A 16,935-nucleotide genomic window follows, 5' to 3' on the forward strand; every position below is an offset into this window, starting at 1 on the left:
CTGCAGATTTATCACAGCCAGGCAGGTGTAAATCCGTACTGATTGGAACACTCACTGAATAAACAGTCCACTGTTTTCCTGTGGAAGTCATGGAGTGGTGTCGCTGACTGATTTAAAGTCCAGGTTGTGTCAACAGTCTGACTCTGCTGTGGTTATGCAACAGTTATTTAGGCCTCCAGGAACTCAGTACAACTAAAGTGAGCCTGTTAGAGCTGACGCAGGGTGCTGAGGTGACAGCTGCTTCCTGTTCCTGGTTTACAAGCTGAATGCTTGGATATCCACAGACCTATTAAGTGATAAAGCTGTCAGTTCGGAGCTTAGCAGAGCATCTCAGAGGGGAACAGGGAGAGCCTGATGCTAACAGGGTGCTTGCTTCAGTGTATCAAAGGCCTTAACTGCACTTTGGCCAAATAACTATGGGACTCATTATATTTGTCATGATGTGTTATAACTGTTACTTGGGAGGCTATAGTTTGTACACTCAGTGGTTGAGTCTTTCTACTAAGACAAATGCAGATCTTTTACAATAATGGAACAAACTTGTCTTTGACTGTACAGGATGAAACTAAATTTTCTCTAGACATCAGTGTAATTCCATATTGTTTGTTGTCTATAACTCACTGGAAAGCTGATAAATATTCCTTGTGTCGACTCCCATCCTCACCTTGATCTGTTGACCTGGTCCCTGCTGCCACCTGGTGGCCACAGACAGAATGATTCCATTATACTTCAGAGAGACAACTGATAGGACAGAAACACATCCTCACTGATGTATTGTTGTTAGTATGTGCCATATTCTATCATTTAGTATCAGCAGAATTTATTTGCAGCATTAACTCAAAGAAGATTAAAACAGCTTGACACGTTACCATACAAACACATTATTATACAGCAAATATATAAGTGCAGAGAAATTACAACAATTCAAGATTGAAAATTAATTGTCATGCTACAAAGATTGTATAATGAAATTACTATTGTACTTCTCTAAGCTAAACACACAACAAAGCAAAAACTATACGGACTCATTAATAAATAATATAAAAATTAAGAAGTCAGAAAAATGATTAGACTTAATCTTGTGCAACACCAACAAGACTCACAAATGAAAATCATTATAGTCTAGTTATTATTTTTTTCTTTCTATGGTTTAGTCTTAACTTTAACTAGGTCTGGGAAGAATGTTTGTTGAATTTTTTTCAACAAACTGTTTTCTCCTTTCGGTTTGGATGGAAGGGACCTCCATTATATGAAGAACTGATGATTGATGACTGATGTCTCTCTAATGTATGACCGTCTGACTGAAACCTATACTGGGGGAAGGCTTCACATACCCCCACATCTGTCAGATAAATAATTGTAATGTAACGTTCACTTTCCTGCACCTTTTTTGCAGTCAAACAGTTCAGTGAAACACAGAGGAATGTGCACACCTTAACTTTCAGATCACTGTACCAATACAAACTGGGTTCGTCCTGCAGAAGCCGGGGACATGCAGCCGATGGAAGATCTGGAGAGTGCACTCGGTGAGCCTGCTTCCACTTCTCTGAAGGATGAGAAAAGCATTGACAGAACCTGAGAACCTGTTGCCTTTGTCTTTGTCTTTCACTCACTTCCGCATTAAATCCACACGATAGCTAGATCAAGATCTTTACTTCAGGAGGTTTTGGTCCACAGGATCCTCAGAATCAACAAAAATGAAAAGTTCCTTGTTGCAGCTTTAAGATGTGATGACAATAACAGCAATAACACTCTAACTTTTTGTGGTGTTTTCAGTTTTCAGTCTGGCCTGAAGAAGACGTCAGGGTCCTCAGTGACCAACACTGAAAGTAGCTGACCAGCTATGTAGTTAATGACGAGATCTTGAATTAATTATATCGTTATCTCGGGAAAACAAAGTTTTGTTATCTCAAGATCTCAAGGAAATGATCCCGTTATCTCAGGAAAACGGCAGTTGTAATTTTGAGATAATAACTCGAGATCTCAAGAAAACAAATGAAATTAACTCGTTATCACGGAAAAACGGAGGAAATAAAATGTATGAATGCATGGCCCTTTAGGGCTTCCGTAGAGACAAGAGCCAAAGCTCAGTAAACATTAAGTATCAGAAACAACAGCAGGCTTTTAACTGCAGAGGTTCGTCAGTGGGAAATGTTCCTTATACAAGGTAAACAAATAAAACAAAAACACTAACAAACAATATGTCTCAATATGTTCTGCAAAGAAGAAGCGTCAGAAGAAGATTAGTTTCCGACGCGTCTTCTCCTGGATGAGGAAGACCTTCAGTTTATGTGTTACCTCTGTTGATGATTCTTTCTGTCTGTCGCTCATTCTACCTGTGATTCTCTCATTCAGTCAATAAAAAATGAGATTGAAGTTTAGAAAATTGACTCATGACGTTCATTAGGCTAAAATATACCACTAGTAATCAATATTTCCTCAGTGTTGGTTTCAGGTTGATATGTGAAGCTGAACTACTCAGTACTTTTATATGTGTCTGTCACAGAGACAAGCTCACAGAGAAATAACAGCTTTTTTCAGCAAATAAAAAAAAAACACAGTACACAACCTGCTCTGCACCGAACAGCAGACAGACACAGTTGGAGACTAGCTATCGTAACGGCATGACAGTTCTGTGGGTCGTCCCTTAACTTCAATGGAACAGAGTTTAGGAATTTATTTATTCTCTATTTATTTTTATATTATTTTTAAAAAGGGCACACTAATGTCGAGAGCCCTCAACTTCTCATGTTTTGGGGATGTTAGCAGCTTGTAATTCTTGTACTGTAACTGTGATCCAGCCACACAGGGCCGGCTGTAGCCATTTTGGTGCCCTAGGCGAGATTAGGATTTGGACGCCCACCACCACAATATACAGACAACAGCCATCGGAAACATCATCAGCAGTTAAATTATTTCTTAAACAAAAACACTGAATAAAACAGCACAATAGACAATGCCCACAGTGACTTACAACTAACAGAACTCACCTGCTACAGGCTGCGTTTCATTGGAGGTAGGTGGCGTGCTGGATGTGGTGGTGGTGCTGCTGCTGCTTGTTGCCTGACCTGCAGCTGTATTCAAACATACAGTACATCCATACTGTAACACCACTGCATTAAGTCTGTTGTGTCATTCTACTTCATGTACAAATAAGCTTCATTTAATTTGACTAAGACCTGCATTTAATTAGTAACAAGGTTTAACTGTAACATTCAGTAATAATGAAAATAACAACAATGAAATAATAATAACATAGCAAAGCAAATCATTTTCTGAACTTAAATGCTTCAGAGAGTGGTGTAGATGGCAGATTAGTGGGCCCTCCTCCAGCAGCTGTTGGAGGCTTCTCCAAAAATGACCTGAGTGCATCTGGACAGTTACAGAGTAGATTAGCCTGATTATTACTGTACAAGCAAAACATGTATCTGCAGCAGACAGAGAAGGACAAGCAACTGCTGCAGCCTGCACACTACTACTGGCACCAGTGGGTCAACATAACACACTGTTACCTACTTGTGATTATGCTTTAGGAAAATAAAAGGGGTTGTGCTATAACTAAATAGTTACACATGCCATACAATATGGGTAATTATTTGTCCATATTGGTCGGAGAATTTCAGCACAGTGTCAAACAGTGTAGGCAAGAGGAGGAACACTGAACAGCAGCAGCAGTTAACCAGACAGCAGCAACAGTTAGCAAAATGAGCTAACAGATGATTTATAAACATCCCTAGCAGCTAATGTAGCTTCATTATCTAGCATTATTAGCTTCAGTTGTGCTCATAAGTTTACATACCCTGACAGAATTTGTGATTTTTTGGCCATTTTCAGAGAATATGAATGATAATACAAACATTTTTCTTTCACTCATGGTTAGTGGTTGGGTGAAGCCATTTATTATCAAACAATTGTGTTTGCTCTTTTTAAATCATAATGACAACAGAAACTACCCAAATGATCCTGATCAAAAGTTTCTGTTTCTTTGTCACTCAGTTGCCTCCTAAAACATTCTTTATGCTCTTTGTCATCTGTCTTTATTAAGGTCATGGTACTGATTCCTTCAGTTACTCCATCACTGTTCTCATCAGTGCTTTGTCTCAGTCGGAGAGAATGGCAGCCAGATTGACTACCTATATCGAGCCAACTGACAAAGTAGTTGAACGTCAGCTAAAGCAGAGAAGATATTTGAAACTCAGTGAGCTGGAGTTAGAAAACATGCATGTGGTAACAGATCATCCTCTAACTCTAACCTAGCCACGAGGGAAACTCAGTATTTATTTAATGGAATAGTTCAACATTTATTATCTGGAGCTGCCAATTTAGCTTAGCTTAGCTTAGCTTAGCTTAGCTTAGTGCAAAGACTAGAAACACAGGGTTACAAAAAATCATGAAAGTATTGAGTATTGAGCTTCACATCCAAATCTCGTGAAGCTTAAGAATATGCAACAATATGCTGCAAGACATCATTCTCATCTTAACACTGTTGTCAGTAACAATACATCAGGTTAGTTCAAAGTGACTGAAGGCTCTCTGAGAACAATATCCATTTACTTAAAGGTGCAGTATGTAAGAATTGTCCACCCTTTAGATTTGTATATATCTTATCAGACTATAATGACTTTTTTTCTTGTATTTTATTTCAAACTATGTTGATGTATTTCAGGTCGGTTGAGTTTTTATGTTTTCAATTGATGAACATATTTCTGTGTGCTGTCCTGCTGTCCTGCTGCTGTGACACATACATTTCCCTGTTTGGCATCAATACACTATAGAAACAACACAGAGTACATGCTGTCTAAATAATGTAAATCCCACTGGTGATGGTGTGCAGGACATTAAATTCATGTCCTTCCATGGACACCGCTCTGATTTAAAGGTGCTCTGTGTTTACATGTATTAATCACTTTTTTATTAATCATATGTGAGCAGATTGTAACGTGACCTTCCTGTCTCTCTCTGCTGTCTATACAAGCCTGAGGATGTTTGTTTTTAAAGCTGCTGGACTGTGGATTTCTCTGTGAAGGACTCGGCTCGGATTTTCCAAGTCATTCCTAAGGACGTGACCTCATGCACGTTCCTGAGTGCCTCGTCTCAGTGGCTAATGTTAGCTTAGAAATGGGGTCCACTAACTCAAACTAAGCTTCAGCACCAGCTTCAGCACTACACATATGTTATTTAAATGTAATCACAGGTGCAGATGTTTAACTGCACAATAAACAGATGAACTCTGTGTTTCTCCTCCAGTTGGTTCAGTCTCTACACGTTCTGTCTCATCACATCCTCTTCTACAACCTCAGCTCTCCGGGGCAGAGCCTTGATCTCTTCCTGGTAGCTTTCCACCCCAGTCTGAAGATCCTGATCACAGAGACCCTGCTGGAGAACAGGTCAGCCCCCCAAAACTCTCACTGGTCCATTCCACTGGCTGTCAGAGTCTCCAGACGACGGGTCATCACAAACGATTATTTCTCATCTGTTAGCCTCAGAATGACTTTAAACTGTGTGTTGATTTAAGGTTTGTAGAGTTGTGCTTTTACTGAGTGAAAGATGCCACATAATAAATGATCTGATTATCATTTATAGATCAGATTATTCAGTAACATTTTATTTTACAGGGTCATAATTTCTGAGGATATTTTCAGGACTTACTTTGGCTCTAATTAAAGCACAAACTGGAATTTGTTTGGGGGAAAAAACATTTTAAATCCAAGTAAACAAACATTTATATAATTATTATCACGAGACAATGAACCAGAACAGACTGGTTCAGAAAATGACTTCACTTCACTATAATGAGCCTTTAAAACCAGGAAACACTCATGACATATCCCCATACCAACTTTTGATTAATGTTTGATTATTCATCAGACACCTGAATATCTGTACGAGTTGAATTTGATATTTCCACATTTTTTCAGCTGAACACTTTCTCTAACTTTGCTTTAATTAATAACTGCTCTCAAAGTTCCTTCTAAACCCTCCAGAGAAATTATTCATAAATTGTATAAATCAAAATGTGTAAAATAAAGCATCATTGATTGTTCTTCTTCCTATTGGTTGGGTAACTATGATGTAACTACAGGCTGTCATGGCATCATGTGTCTCCCTCTGATGTTTTCAGTCCAACATGGAGGACAGAAGCTCTCAGTAATCAGAGTGAGTTGAAGATTCATATTTTATCTACTTCATGTTGCCCTGCTGTGTGTGTTAGGCTCTAAACTGTGTGTGTGTGTGTGTGTTCAGCTATTCCTCCAACCCCCTCCAAACTAGCCTCCAAAAAGGTTCAGGGGTCCGGCTTTGGCATATGCTGTTTGCTTTTTGTGGTTTTGTGATTTGCCATTAACGTGCTAATACTTGCTTATTAGCTGTGCCCTTGTATCAAAAACACAGCCTTAAGAATTATAAATGGTGCTAAATAAAAATGGAAGATGACAATGTACAAACAAATCTTTTATTAGCAAAATCAATATATCATACATGCATTTGATCTGTGGATTACTGTAAGTAGGCTGTTGTTTTCTCAGTTCATCGTCAAATTTGTATTCATAATGATATTTCCTCAAAAAGTGAATGTTAACCTCCTGTGATGGAAAATGCAGGACAGCACTGTGGTGTGTGTTTGGTCAGTGTTGAACCCTGTTTGTCTCAGCGCTGAGGGACATCTGATATAAAATAGACACACAGCAAATAAAAGTTAGATCAAAGGATTATCTTATTTTTAAAATATCTGAATACAAAACAGGATTCACTTCTTCGTCTTTGATCGATTTTACAAAGGGAAGCTGCAGTGTCTTTAGTTATAGAAGCCTCTCCAGTACCAGCAGGTGCAGTTCAGGCCTGAAGCTATGAGCAGGATGACCAGCAGGGTGATGAACAGGCCTAAGCCGATGATGGTGGCAGCGACGGCCCAGACCAGGGTCCTCTTGGACATGTCGATCAGGGGTGAGTTGAGGGCCATCCGCACCCTGCGCGCCCGCCGGCGGTCCTGAGGGGGGTACCGGGCCAGGTTGACACTCTCCATGCCCAAAGAGCGGACCAAGCACGCCCTCTGGTGGCTCAGCTGGTCAAAGGTGTGTTTACCGTGGTAGCGGCCCATACCACTCTGACCTGGAGGGGTCAAACACAGTCCCCAGTCAAGTGTTTTGAAATGAAAAACTGCATTTTAAAGTTCTACGATATGATATATGAAGAATGTCTGATATTCAGTATTCATAAGTCCTGCAGGTTGGGTGTCAGTGAACTTCTCACAGCACTACCACCCAGTGTGAAAAGCTAAAGATCTGGAACAACTTCTCAGGACACACGAGTAGATTTCTGACCCAACTTGACTCCAGGTGAAGAGGCAGAGGAAAGTAAGGAGAAACTGCACTAGATGTGTGAAATCATGGATACACCACCGCGACAGGCTGAAGGGGCTTTTCCTTTCTTCTTCCATTTTTCTTTTTGTACACTGACTCACTTAGCTGAACAGCCAATCAGAGTGATTTCTCTCACCAAGGGCTGACTAGTGCCAACAATGCGGGACACACCACAACAACTAGAGCCACAGACGCTCACCACTGGCCCCAACCTTGGCTGGTGTGGCAGGGCTCTATGACACAGTGGTGTACTACCGTTGCATCAGATTGGTTTGTGTACTTTTATTTAAAAGAAATAGCATTGGAGCTTCACTAATTTATTATCACCTTATCACCAACTCTGCAGCTCCTCAGAGCTTTTTAGTTTCTTTCATCGTTGTTTTTGTTTTACAGTCACTGTACGTCTCCCATTTGTGTTGTTTCCAGCCACCCTTCAGTTTAAAAATATTAAAAAAGTACTCTACCTGCCCAGGACTGAAAAGCAGACAGACACAGTTATCTGGTGAACAGTGGAGAGCATGTTGGTCTTTCATATTTGTCAGGTGGACACAAACATGACTCCAAATAAATACTAATGTTGCTGTCTGTCTGGATGAGTAAACAGATTTGCCATAACAGCTTTATGTGATAGGCTAATATGTCCATGTTGTGTTTGCTTGTTCCACTAGCCAAAAGAGGACAAAGAAAAGCCATAACACCTTTTGAAGCTGCTGACATGGTGGTGACTGCAGACCTGTCAGTATGTTTGGATGTTTTCTGCACACCAGTGGCCAAAAAAAGATGAATTCATCTTGAAGTGAATTTCAGTTGGAAGAGAAAAGGAAAAGATCTGTGTCCATCTCCTTTTATGTAATTAATAGGAGGTGGTCTTAAAATGACTTCATCCAAACAGAGCCTGTAACTCATCGCTGCATCACTGCATATTGCTGTTGCTTCCAGTGTTGGAAAAAAGTATCAAAGGTCATACAAGTAAAGATATTGTGTTCAAAACGTCTCAAAGTATCTGATATTAAATGAACGTAAGGAGCAAAAGTACAAGTTAAAGTAAATGAAAGCAGTAAGTCTACAAGTATTAATGTATATGTACAGTATATACTGTAAACTAAGAGATTATCAGCCTGGTTGATTATATCTGATATTCATCTTTTTTCTGAATATCAGAATCAGCGTTTGTTTCTTTTTTATTCTGATAGCTGATGAATTTAAAAATGTGCTACTTTGGCTCTGGTGCAGCATGAAAACTGCAAAGTAACTAAGGTAATCAAGCACATATAGTGCAGTAACAGTACAATATCTGCCTCCAAACACATGGTGTGTAACAGAAAATCGAAAAGTACCTCAAAATTGTACTTACGTACAGTACTTGAGTAAATGTATTTATTACCATTCCATCACTGGGTGCTTCCCACCAAAAGTCCTTTGCTTTCTGCAAGTTATTGTCCAAAAATACCATAAATCATTCTCATCTGCAGCCAGTATTGTTTTCTATTTCTGGGGCTTTTTATCAATATTCCTCCTCAGCCAGTACAGGAGGGGAAAAACAGTTCACTCCTAATGATGAAGGAAGTGAACATACACACAATAATGCTCTTTGAGTCTTACCAACACCACCAAACGGGAGAGAGTTGAGTGTGTAGTGCATCATAACGTCATTGACCGTTACTCCTCCACTTGTGGTCTCCTCGATCATCCTTTTGATTGCCTTAGAGAGACAAGAGGAGAAGAAAGATTAAAAAAAGAGTTTCATACACATTTTAAACCTCCTTGCTCCCGTTTTTTCCTCTCACCTTCTTATCAGAGCAGAAGATGTAGAGGGCCAGAGGTTTCTCTCTCTCGCCGATGAAGCGGATGGCATCGTCCATGTCACTCACAGTCACTATGGGCAGCAGAGGGCCGAAGATCTCCTCCTGCATCAGCCTGGAGTGAGGGGGCACGTCCTTCAGCACTGTCGGGGCTGCATGTGGAACATCAGTGTTCATTGAGAAGACATATAGATTTCAACACAATACTCTGACTGATTGACTACCTCACTGTATCTTCCTACCAATGTAGCGCTGCGAGGCATCACTCTGTCCTCCCACAACAGGAGTGTAACCCTCCATCAGACTCATGACTCTGTTGAAATGATGCTGGTTGATGATTCGGCCATAGTCCGCTGAGCATTTGGGATCAGCGCCATAAAATTCCTGGGATGGATCAAAAGGCCTAGATGAGACTCCAGACTGTGCAGTTTGACTTACAGTAAGATGTTAGCTCAGACAGGTTTAGAGGTCGGTACCAGCAGAGTTTGTCGGATGCATTCCACGACTCGGCCCTGGATGCACGGTTCGCACAGGATGTAGTCTGGAGCGATGCACGTCTGACCGCAGTTGACAAACTTTCCCCATGTGATGCGACTGCACACAGAGCAGGTATTTCAGTGTTTGAGGGGGTCATATTCAGGCACACAGCAAAAACTGTATTGGCCTAATTTCTTGTCAAAATATCTCATTACACTGAATATAAGACTTGATCGCCCAATAAGCAACATTTTCAGTGAGATATAGAGACTTGCTTTTAGAAATCTCAAATTTAAAAAAATCCATTTTTACTTGTTCCAATAGCAAAAAAACAACATTATATTCATATTTCGACCTTGAATGAACAGGATTTCTCTGGTTTGAACACTGTTGGAAACATTTGGGATAATGTAAGTACACAACTCAACTAAATACACAACTAAGGTCGTGTCAATTTCAGACATTTTAATGCAGAATTCTTACATATGTCTTCCTGCTGCTTCCTCTTTGCTCTCTTTGATTAAAGTGCTACAAAGTGCTGTATTCTTAGCATTAACCATGAGGCCTAATTACTCAACCAACCAGTAATGGCACGTTGCCCTGTACATTTTATTCAGCTCTGTACATGACTGCTGGTGTTATGGGCTGCTCTGATGAGTGGTGTGTTACCGGCAGGCGATTCTGATGTCACAGTCCTTGTCGATGTAGCAGGGGCTCTTCCCTCCCAGCTCCAGGGTCACTGGGGTGAGGTGGCGAGCTGCAGCCGCCATCACCAGTTTGCCCACTGTGCTGCTTCCTGTGTAGAAGATGTGATCGAACCTGAGCCTCAAAAGCTCCTGGGTCTCTGACACGCCACCTGTCACCACTGGGTACAGATCCTGGAAATCCACAGCAAAGATCCAAAACTAAAATGTTAACTGGGCCAGTGTTCACTTTGTCAAAGAGAACTATGATAAAAACAAAATTGTCAACAACCTTATTTAAAACAAAAATGACACACTGACTAGCTGAAAACAGACCTCTGATAATAAAAACAATGACCGAATGTAGGCCATGCTTTGCTTTCGTTGATGAGACAAGATGCCACTAAAATGTCAGTGTTGGGCTATTGGAAATCTAAAGAATGCATGATGACCCCCCCCACTGTGTCTCTGTCCATATAACATGATGCCTTCAATGCAAAAAGGGCTTGGTCAGAAAAAATGAACAGATCTATTCTATCCATCTATAATTCGACAGAAAGGAAAACACAATGCAACGTGATACACATCGACAACCTCGAATCCAGAGACATAGAAGTGCATCACAGCAGCTGAGCAGAATCCAAGCTGCGACTAGTAGTAGGAGCGGTATGGCAGACAACACAGAGAACAGTCTGCTCTGAGACCGGGCAGTGTGAGTGTTTGGATCTCAGTTTCTCATGCTCCGTGTTGGAAAGCCATATCACCAGCATACGTATTGACTGATGCCTATGTTGTTACCACAGCGACCCATGCAGATAGGTACAGTATGTGACGTCTGGACACAAAAATCCAATCTGATCACTTGTGAATAACAGTGCTGTCTGTCCTAAAGATCTGTTTTGAAAAACAAATCTGATTTTCCTGCTGTTTGAGCATAACATTAGAGTCATTAAATTAGGCCTAGTTCAAACATTTTATATCTTATATCTGCATTTCTGTAAGATGTGATGCCTCTTCACTCTGATCTTCTCTGTTTTACTGCTGATTATCTTGTGTGTCCTGCCCTCTTCCAGGTCACCACGGTGGAGAGGAGGTCGTGTGCTCAGTCGTCTCCTGGATCCACATACTTTACATATATTATAATTTGTATCAGATATTCTGTCAATGCAATTTCTAAACTGTGACTTTGTTGTTCTGTTCTGTACATGTGACATCTATTGCATGTCTGTCCGTCCTGGGAGAGGGATCCTCCTCTGTGGCTCTTCCTGAGGTTTCTTCCATCTTGTTTTTTCCCTGTTAAAAGGGTTTTTTTTGTTTTTTTTTCTCAACATGTGAAGTTTTTCCTCACTTGAATCGACGGTCTAAGGACAGAGGATGTTGTTCACTGTACAGATTGTAAAGCCCACTGAGGTAATGTGATTGTGATTTTGGGCTGTATAAATAAAATTGATTTGAAAGGTAATAACTTTTGTTGAATAAAACTAGACTCAAACTATGATGGATGACTAAAATGTGACTAAAGACATATCAAGCATGGCTGAGACGCTCCTGACACATTCAAGATGATGTTAGCACTTGGGAAGGATGAGTCACTGCTGATGGAGGGAGTCCCCTCACACTGGCCACTTGGCCCTAGAGCAGAACATATCTATGATGTACTGTACTGTGTTGGCACAAGGCTTTAACGTTACAGCAGCTCAGACCATTACTCCATCAACAATAGCAGCTGGTGTTCAGACCTTGTCCAGATAGCGGGGCAGCAGAGCCCGGAGGAGGAGGGACGAGTACTCGCTGAGCTCGGACGGCTTCACCACAGCTGCATTGCCTGCAGAGAGAGAACACGAGTTTGTGTGAGTGGAATGAGATCACTGAGTGACGCAGAGCTCACAAGTAGGAGGACAAGAATGCAGCAAGGCTGAGGATGCTGTCAAACTCCAGTTCACACCAGGATATTTGTCTCTCAATATCCTCAGACTTGTGCTGCAACATACAAGTTTGACCAACGTGCATATTTAAGGCCACTAAGTAACATTTTAATTGACTCATATCTAAATATGTGATGCTTATCCCTTCAACAGGGTTTATTTATTACAGTATTTACCACAAAAAAAGAATGAAAATTTTTAAAAGCTCAGTCAAATCAATGAATCAAAGCAAAGCTGAATAGGTAATAGCAACACTTGGAGCTAAAGAATACATTTTCATTGTTTTACTAGTTAAAGTTATTAGTTAACTACCTGATAGAAACTGATGGATAAAAGCTATGCTGCTATGCTATGCTGCAAAAAAACAGATGGAGAAAACCCAGCAATGTGTTCACAGACCATCCTGAAGTTAATGTTTTTTAAATCAATTTTACTTCTTTAAAATTGTTCTGTTTGATAGCAGGAAAATGTTTAGAATTAATGCTGCTCAAGCTTTAAACCTGCATTAATGGGTTTTTTTAATCAAGTGTGGGCAATGTTGTTGTTAATAATAACATTCTGTCTTTTTGTGCTCTGTTTTGGTCTCCATCAACTCGATAAATGCTCCACTGTCCCCCAGCTAGTCTCTAACTGTGCGTGTCTGCTGTTTGGTGCAGGGCAGCTAGTTTACAGAGGGCTTACACAACACAACAGTGAAGCTGCAGACAGAAAAATGTAAAAAGAAAAAAAAGAAAAAAAAGAAAAAAAAGAGTTGAGAATATTCTTCTCAGAGCTGAGGGGACTGAAGAGTTGGTTATTTACGATGAGTTTGTCACTATGAGCGACACCTTTCAGTGATCCGATCGATTGTTCCTGCACAATTTTTCATTATAGCAGCTTTAAAGTTAGAAAACAATTTTCTATGCTGACATCTTTTATACACAATATATTTCACTGAAGCGCCAAGATGCAACATAGAGTGAAATATTTGAGCCAAGTTGTTAATATTGTTGCATCATTTAATCAGATAATAGTATTCTAAATGTCTGGAGTCTGTGTTTGCACACTCTCCCTTAGTTAACCTGACACATTTAATATAATGAAAATCTTTGGGATCTCCGCTAGGATTTAAAGGCCTACATATTCTTGGACTGTCCACACAGGGGTTGTCTCTAAACTTGTCTGAGACGTCTTTTCTGTGTACAGGCTGTGATGTCTGGATGACTTCTCTGTCACTCTTCTGAAAATCACTGAGGGTAAGTGAGGGGAGGGGGGTTACATCTTTATAATCTCAGTTTTGAAAATTACAAGACCGTCCCTTACATTATTAATATTTTATTTGGACCTTACCTTTGACTTAGAAAAAAACTACAACACCGTCCCTCTTAAATGCCAAAATATAGTTCTAGATCGGTACAACTCTTACCACCACTATCACTCAAAAGGGTAAAGCATGACACATTGAAACCCTAACCCTAACATTACTCAAGCACATTATATGAATTTGGGGTGTAAAAAATGATTTGTTAACATTTCCATTTGTTGTTGCACAGGCTAACATGTGACAATTAAACCTTTATCCTTTTATTAGTGCATGGACTTTGGTAACTTCACATAATCCCCAGAATAGCTCCACCCGTCTTGAACCTGAGCACAGGTCTAATCAGCAACGACTGAAAACACGTGAGGATGTGCAGGACTGTCAGGATCCATTTCTGTGGTGTCAGACTGACAGTTCTCACTAATAAAGATGGCGTTTACATGATAATTTACTAGCAATGGAGGTCTACTAAATGTAAGTAAGCTACTGAGGGACAGGAGACAGAAAAGCCCTCTACCTGAAGCAATAGCTCCAACCAGGGGCAGCAGGGTGACAGCCCAGGGGTAGTTCCAGGCCCCAACGATGAGCACCACTCCCAGGGGCTCCGGCTGGATATAAACCTCATCTCTAATGGTGAGGAGGTTTTTCTCGACCGGCCGTGGAGCTGCCCACTCCCCCAGCTTCTCTACAGCCAGCTTGATCTCATTCTCAATGCCAATCAGCTCCAAGAGCGGTGTGTCGTACTGGCTCTGCAGGACAGTCAACATATTACATAATATAATATAATATTACATACACATAATACATGTTACATGCAGCAGTGCACCGTATCTCCACTCACCCTGTTGATGTCTTGTTTGAGAGCAGTGGAGATCTCAGTCTCTTTCTCAGTGATCATCCTCTGCAGGGCGTGAAGCTGCTGCAGTCTGAACTCCACAGGCCGAGTCCTGCCGCTCAGGAAGGCCTCCTTGGCCCGCTGCAGCGCCTGCCTCTCCATACACACAGCCTGAGGACAGCTGAGGGATTCTGCAACTGTAGACACGTGAGGCAGCAGGCTTGACTGTTCGGAATATACACTGACAACAGCAGTGACAAGAACTGACATTTAAAGGGTAAATCCACCAATTGTTCACATTAAAGTGTGTTTACAGGTGTTGGGGAGTACTACTGCATGTGTGAAAAACACAGTATAAAGTCTTATTATGGCTCCAGAGGAAGCTGCATGTAATCTGACAAAGTGCCTACAGTGATGTCACTGTGTGCTGCATTGTGGGTAATGTAGGTGTCAGGTGTTGAAAAGGAAGAACGATGTCTAGATTAAAGAGGTGAATACTCTGGTTCTGCTGTACTGACTTTGATAATTTGTGTTTAACTGTCCATAATGAGTCCAACAGAGTTATAGATGCATCCTGGAAATTACAGGAAGTCGACAAGTCACCATTACTGTGGTGGCATGTCACTACAATATCCACACGTTCACAAGCAAGGTGTCCTTAGAAGTGAAAGATTTTCTACTGTTACCTTTACTTTCTATGCAACAATGTCTAGGTAACCAGGCAGAACCTGTGCAGGTGTCAGCGGCTCCAACAGCCATGGCAAACTTCAACTTTGGAAAAACACTGAAAATGAAAACTATACTTCAGATGAGAGCCGCTGTCTGAGACCATACACTTTACATAGATTCCCTGGGCAGGCAGAGGGCCAAGGTGTTCGCTGGAAGTTGATCATAAGATATTAGAAGTTTGATTATTATCAGTTAATTAATATCAGTTTTATTACTGTAATTTGACCCTCTATGAATTTAAAAAATGTTTTTAATTCAATGCAGCTCTTACTATGCTAGCTGGCTGGTGACGTAATATTACACAGTACTTCTTCACAAATGTGACGAACAGACAAGTTTTCTGTTTTCCCCTCATCTGTTCAGGCTGTTGTCATTACCAATGTCTAATGTGTAAGACCTGAATAACATTAAGATAACTATCCACATGAGGTACCCTTGTCAGTAACTGGGGGCCACTGTCTATCATCTTTGAACCAGTTACCCATGCTGCTGTCACTCAGCAGGCAGCAGCAGACAGAGCTGCCGCCTCAGTCGTGGCAGTGAGATGGCAGAACACACAAATCAATCCCTGCACTCATCTGTAGGAGTGCAATGCTGGACCAGTGGAAGTTTTTCAAAACCTGGCGCCTTCATTACCCACAATGCAACTTGTCACTGAGTGACACCACAAGAGGCAATACATACAGCTGACAGCTTCTTTTTAAACATTTGCAGTAAGACTCCCCAAGACCTGCAATTTGTGGTTATGCTTTAACAATGAACCATCAAATAATCCTGGTCTAACTTCTACATGATCCAGAGCCCTCACCACAGCCCATCTAATGAGCTGCAGGGGCACACAGCAGCAACAGCACTTACATGACAACACAGAGGGGACATAAATGATTGTTCAACAGTCTTGTGCAGTGGCACAGCGTGTAGTTACTCAACCTGCCAGCCTTTAAGACACTCTGAGTCGGGTAAACACAAAACAACTGTTATATACAAAAAATAAAACAAATAAAACAAATATAATGTTGTTTCCTATGGAACCCAGAGTTTGGATTTTCTTTGGTCTTACTAGATGAATTTCCCATGCAGGTGTCACACTGACAACAACATCAGAAGACCTCTGCTGAACCCCTCCTGCATGTCGTCCTTCATGATCCTCATATCTTCAGTCATGACACTTCACAGTAAACACGCTTGTAAATCAGCTGTATCTGAAGCTGTTGCTCAGGCTCAGGCTGCTGTGACGTGCTGTCAGTGACAGTACTTCTGGCCGACTGATATTTGCAGCCGCAACTTTTGAAACGCTGCTGCACGTCAGAGCCCGACGAGGCTTCACTGCTGGTGTGCTCTCAGGTCATACAGATGACAGGCTGCATTAATAAATCATTTACAGCACGTGTTCTTTTTCTCATCGCGTCTTACTTTCATGCAGCACGATTACGAAACGCCACGACATCGATTATTCGATCGCGTTATCAGGTAAAAATCGTTTGATTCAGAAAAACCGGACTATTTAAACTTACCTGTGCTCAGGTCAGACACGCATCCAGTGGGCTCAGGTATCAGAAAATAAAAAATATCAGTTCAATAATCCGCCAGTGGTCTGATGTGGAGCGGTTCAGATGTCCGACACGCTGCAGGTCACACTGACTGACTGACTGGGGCTCATTGTACACTGTTTAACAGTCAGGCTGCTCCAGGATCACTTTACTGACTGTAACCACCAGCCTCACTCTGCCCGCCCCACACACTGAGATCCCTGATAACATGCATCACACCCCCCCACCCTCAAACACACACTCACAGTAGCCTGTTTGAATGAAATCATTGTATCT

The 16,935-nt window shown here is 41.2% G+C and overlaps 1 protein-coding gene across 1 annotated transcript; it reads right to left on the reverse strand.

Moving 5' to 3' along the window:
- Window positions 1-6,437: 6,437 nt before the first annotated feature.
- LOC311256679 (aldehyde dehydrogenase, dimeric NADP-preferring-like) lies at window positions 6,438-16,757 on the reverse strand. Its single transcript, XM_084351935.1, has 10 exons — window positions 16,624-16,757; window positions 14,387-14,577; window positions 14,063-14,294; window positions 12,060-12,145; window positions 10,307-10,515; window positions 9,637-9,754; window positions 9,403-9,544; window positions 9,146-9,312; window positions 8,961-9,060; window positions 6,438-7,107 (listed from the first exon to the last, which is right to left on the reverse strand). The coding sequence occupies exons 2-10, from the start codon at window positions 14,540-14,542 to the stop codon at window positions 6,794-6,796; spliced, it is 1,524 nt and encodes a 507-aa protein (XP_084208061.1). The 5' UTR covers window positions 14,543-14,577; window positions 16,624-16,757; the 3' UTR covers window positions 6,438-6,793.
- Between the last annotated feature and the right edge of the window lie 178 nt (window positions 16,758-16,935).

The sequence above is a fragment of the Pagrus pagrus genome (genome assembly GCF_965226575.1).
Source record: "Pagrus pagrus genome assembly, chromosome: 4".
NCBI classification, from domain to species: domain Eukaryota; kingdom Metazoa; phylum Chordata; class Actinopteri; order Spariformes; family Sparidae; genus Pagrus; species Pagrus pagrus.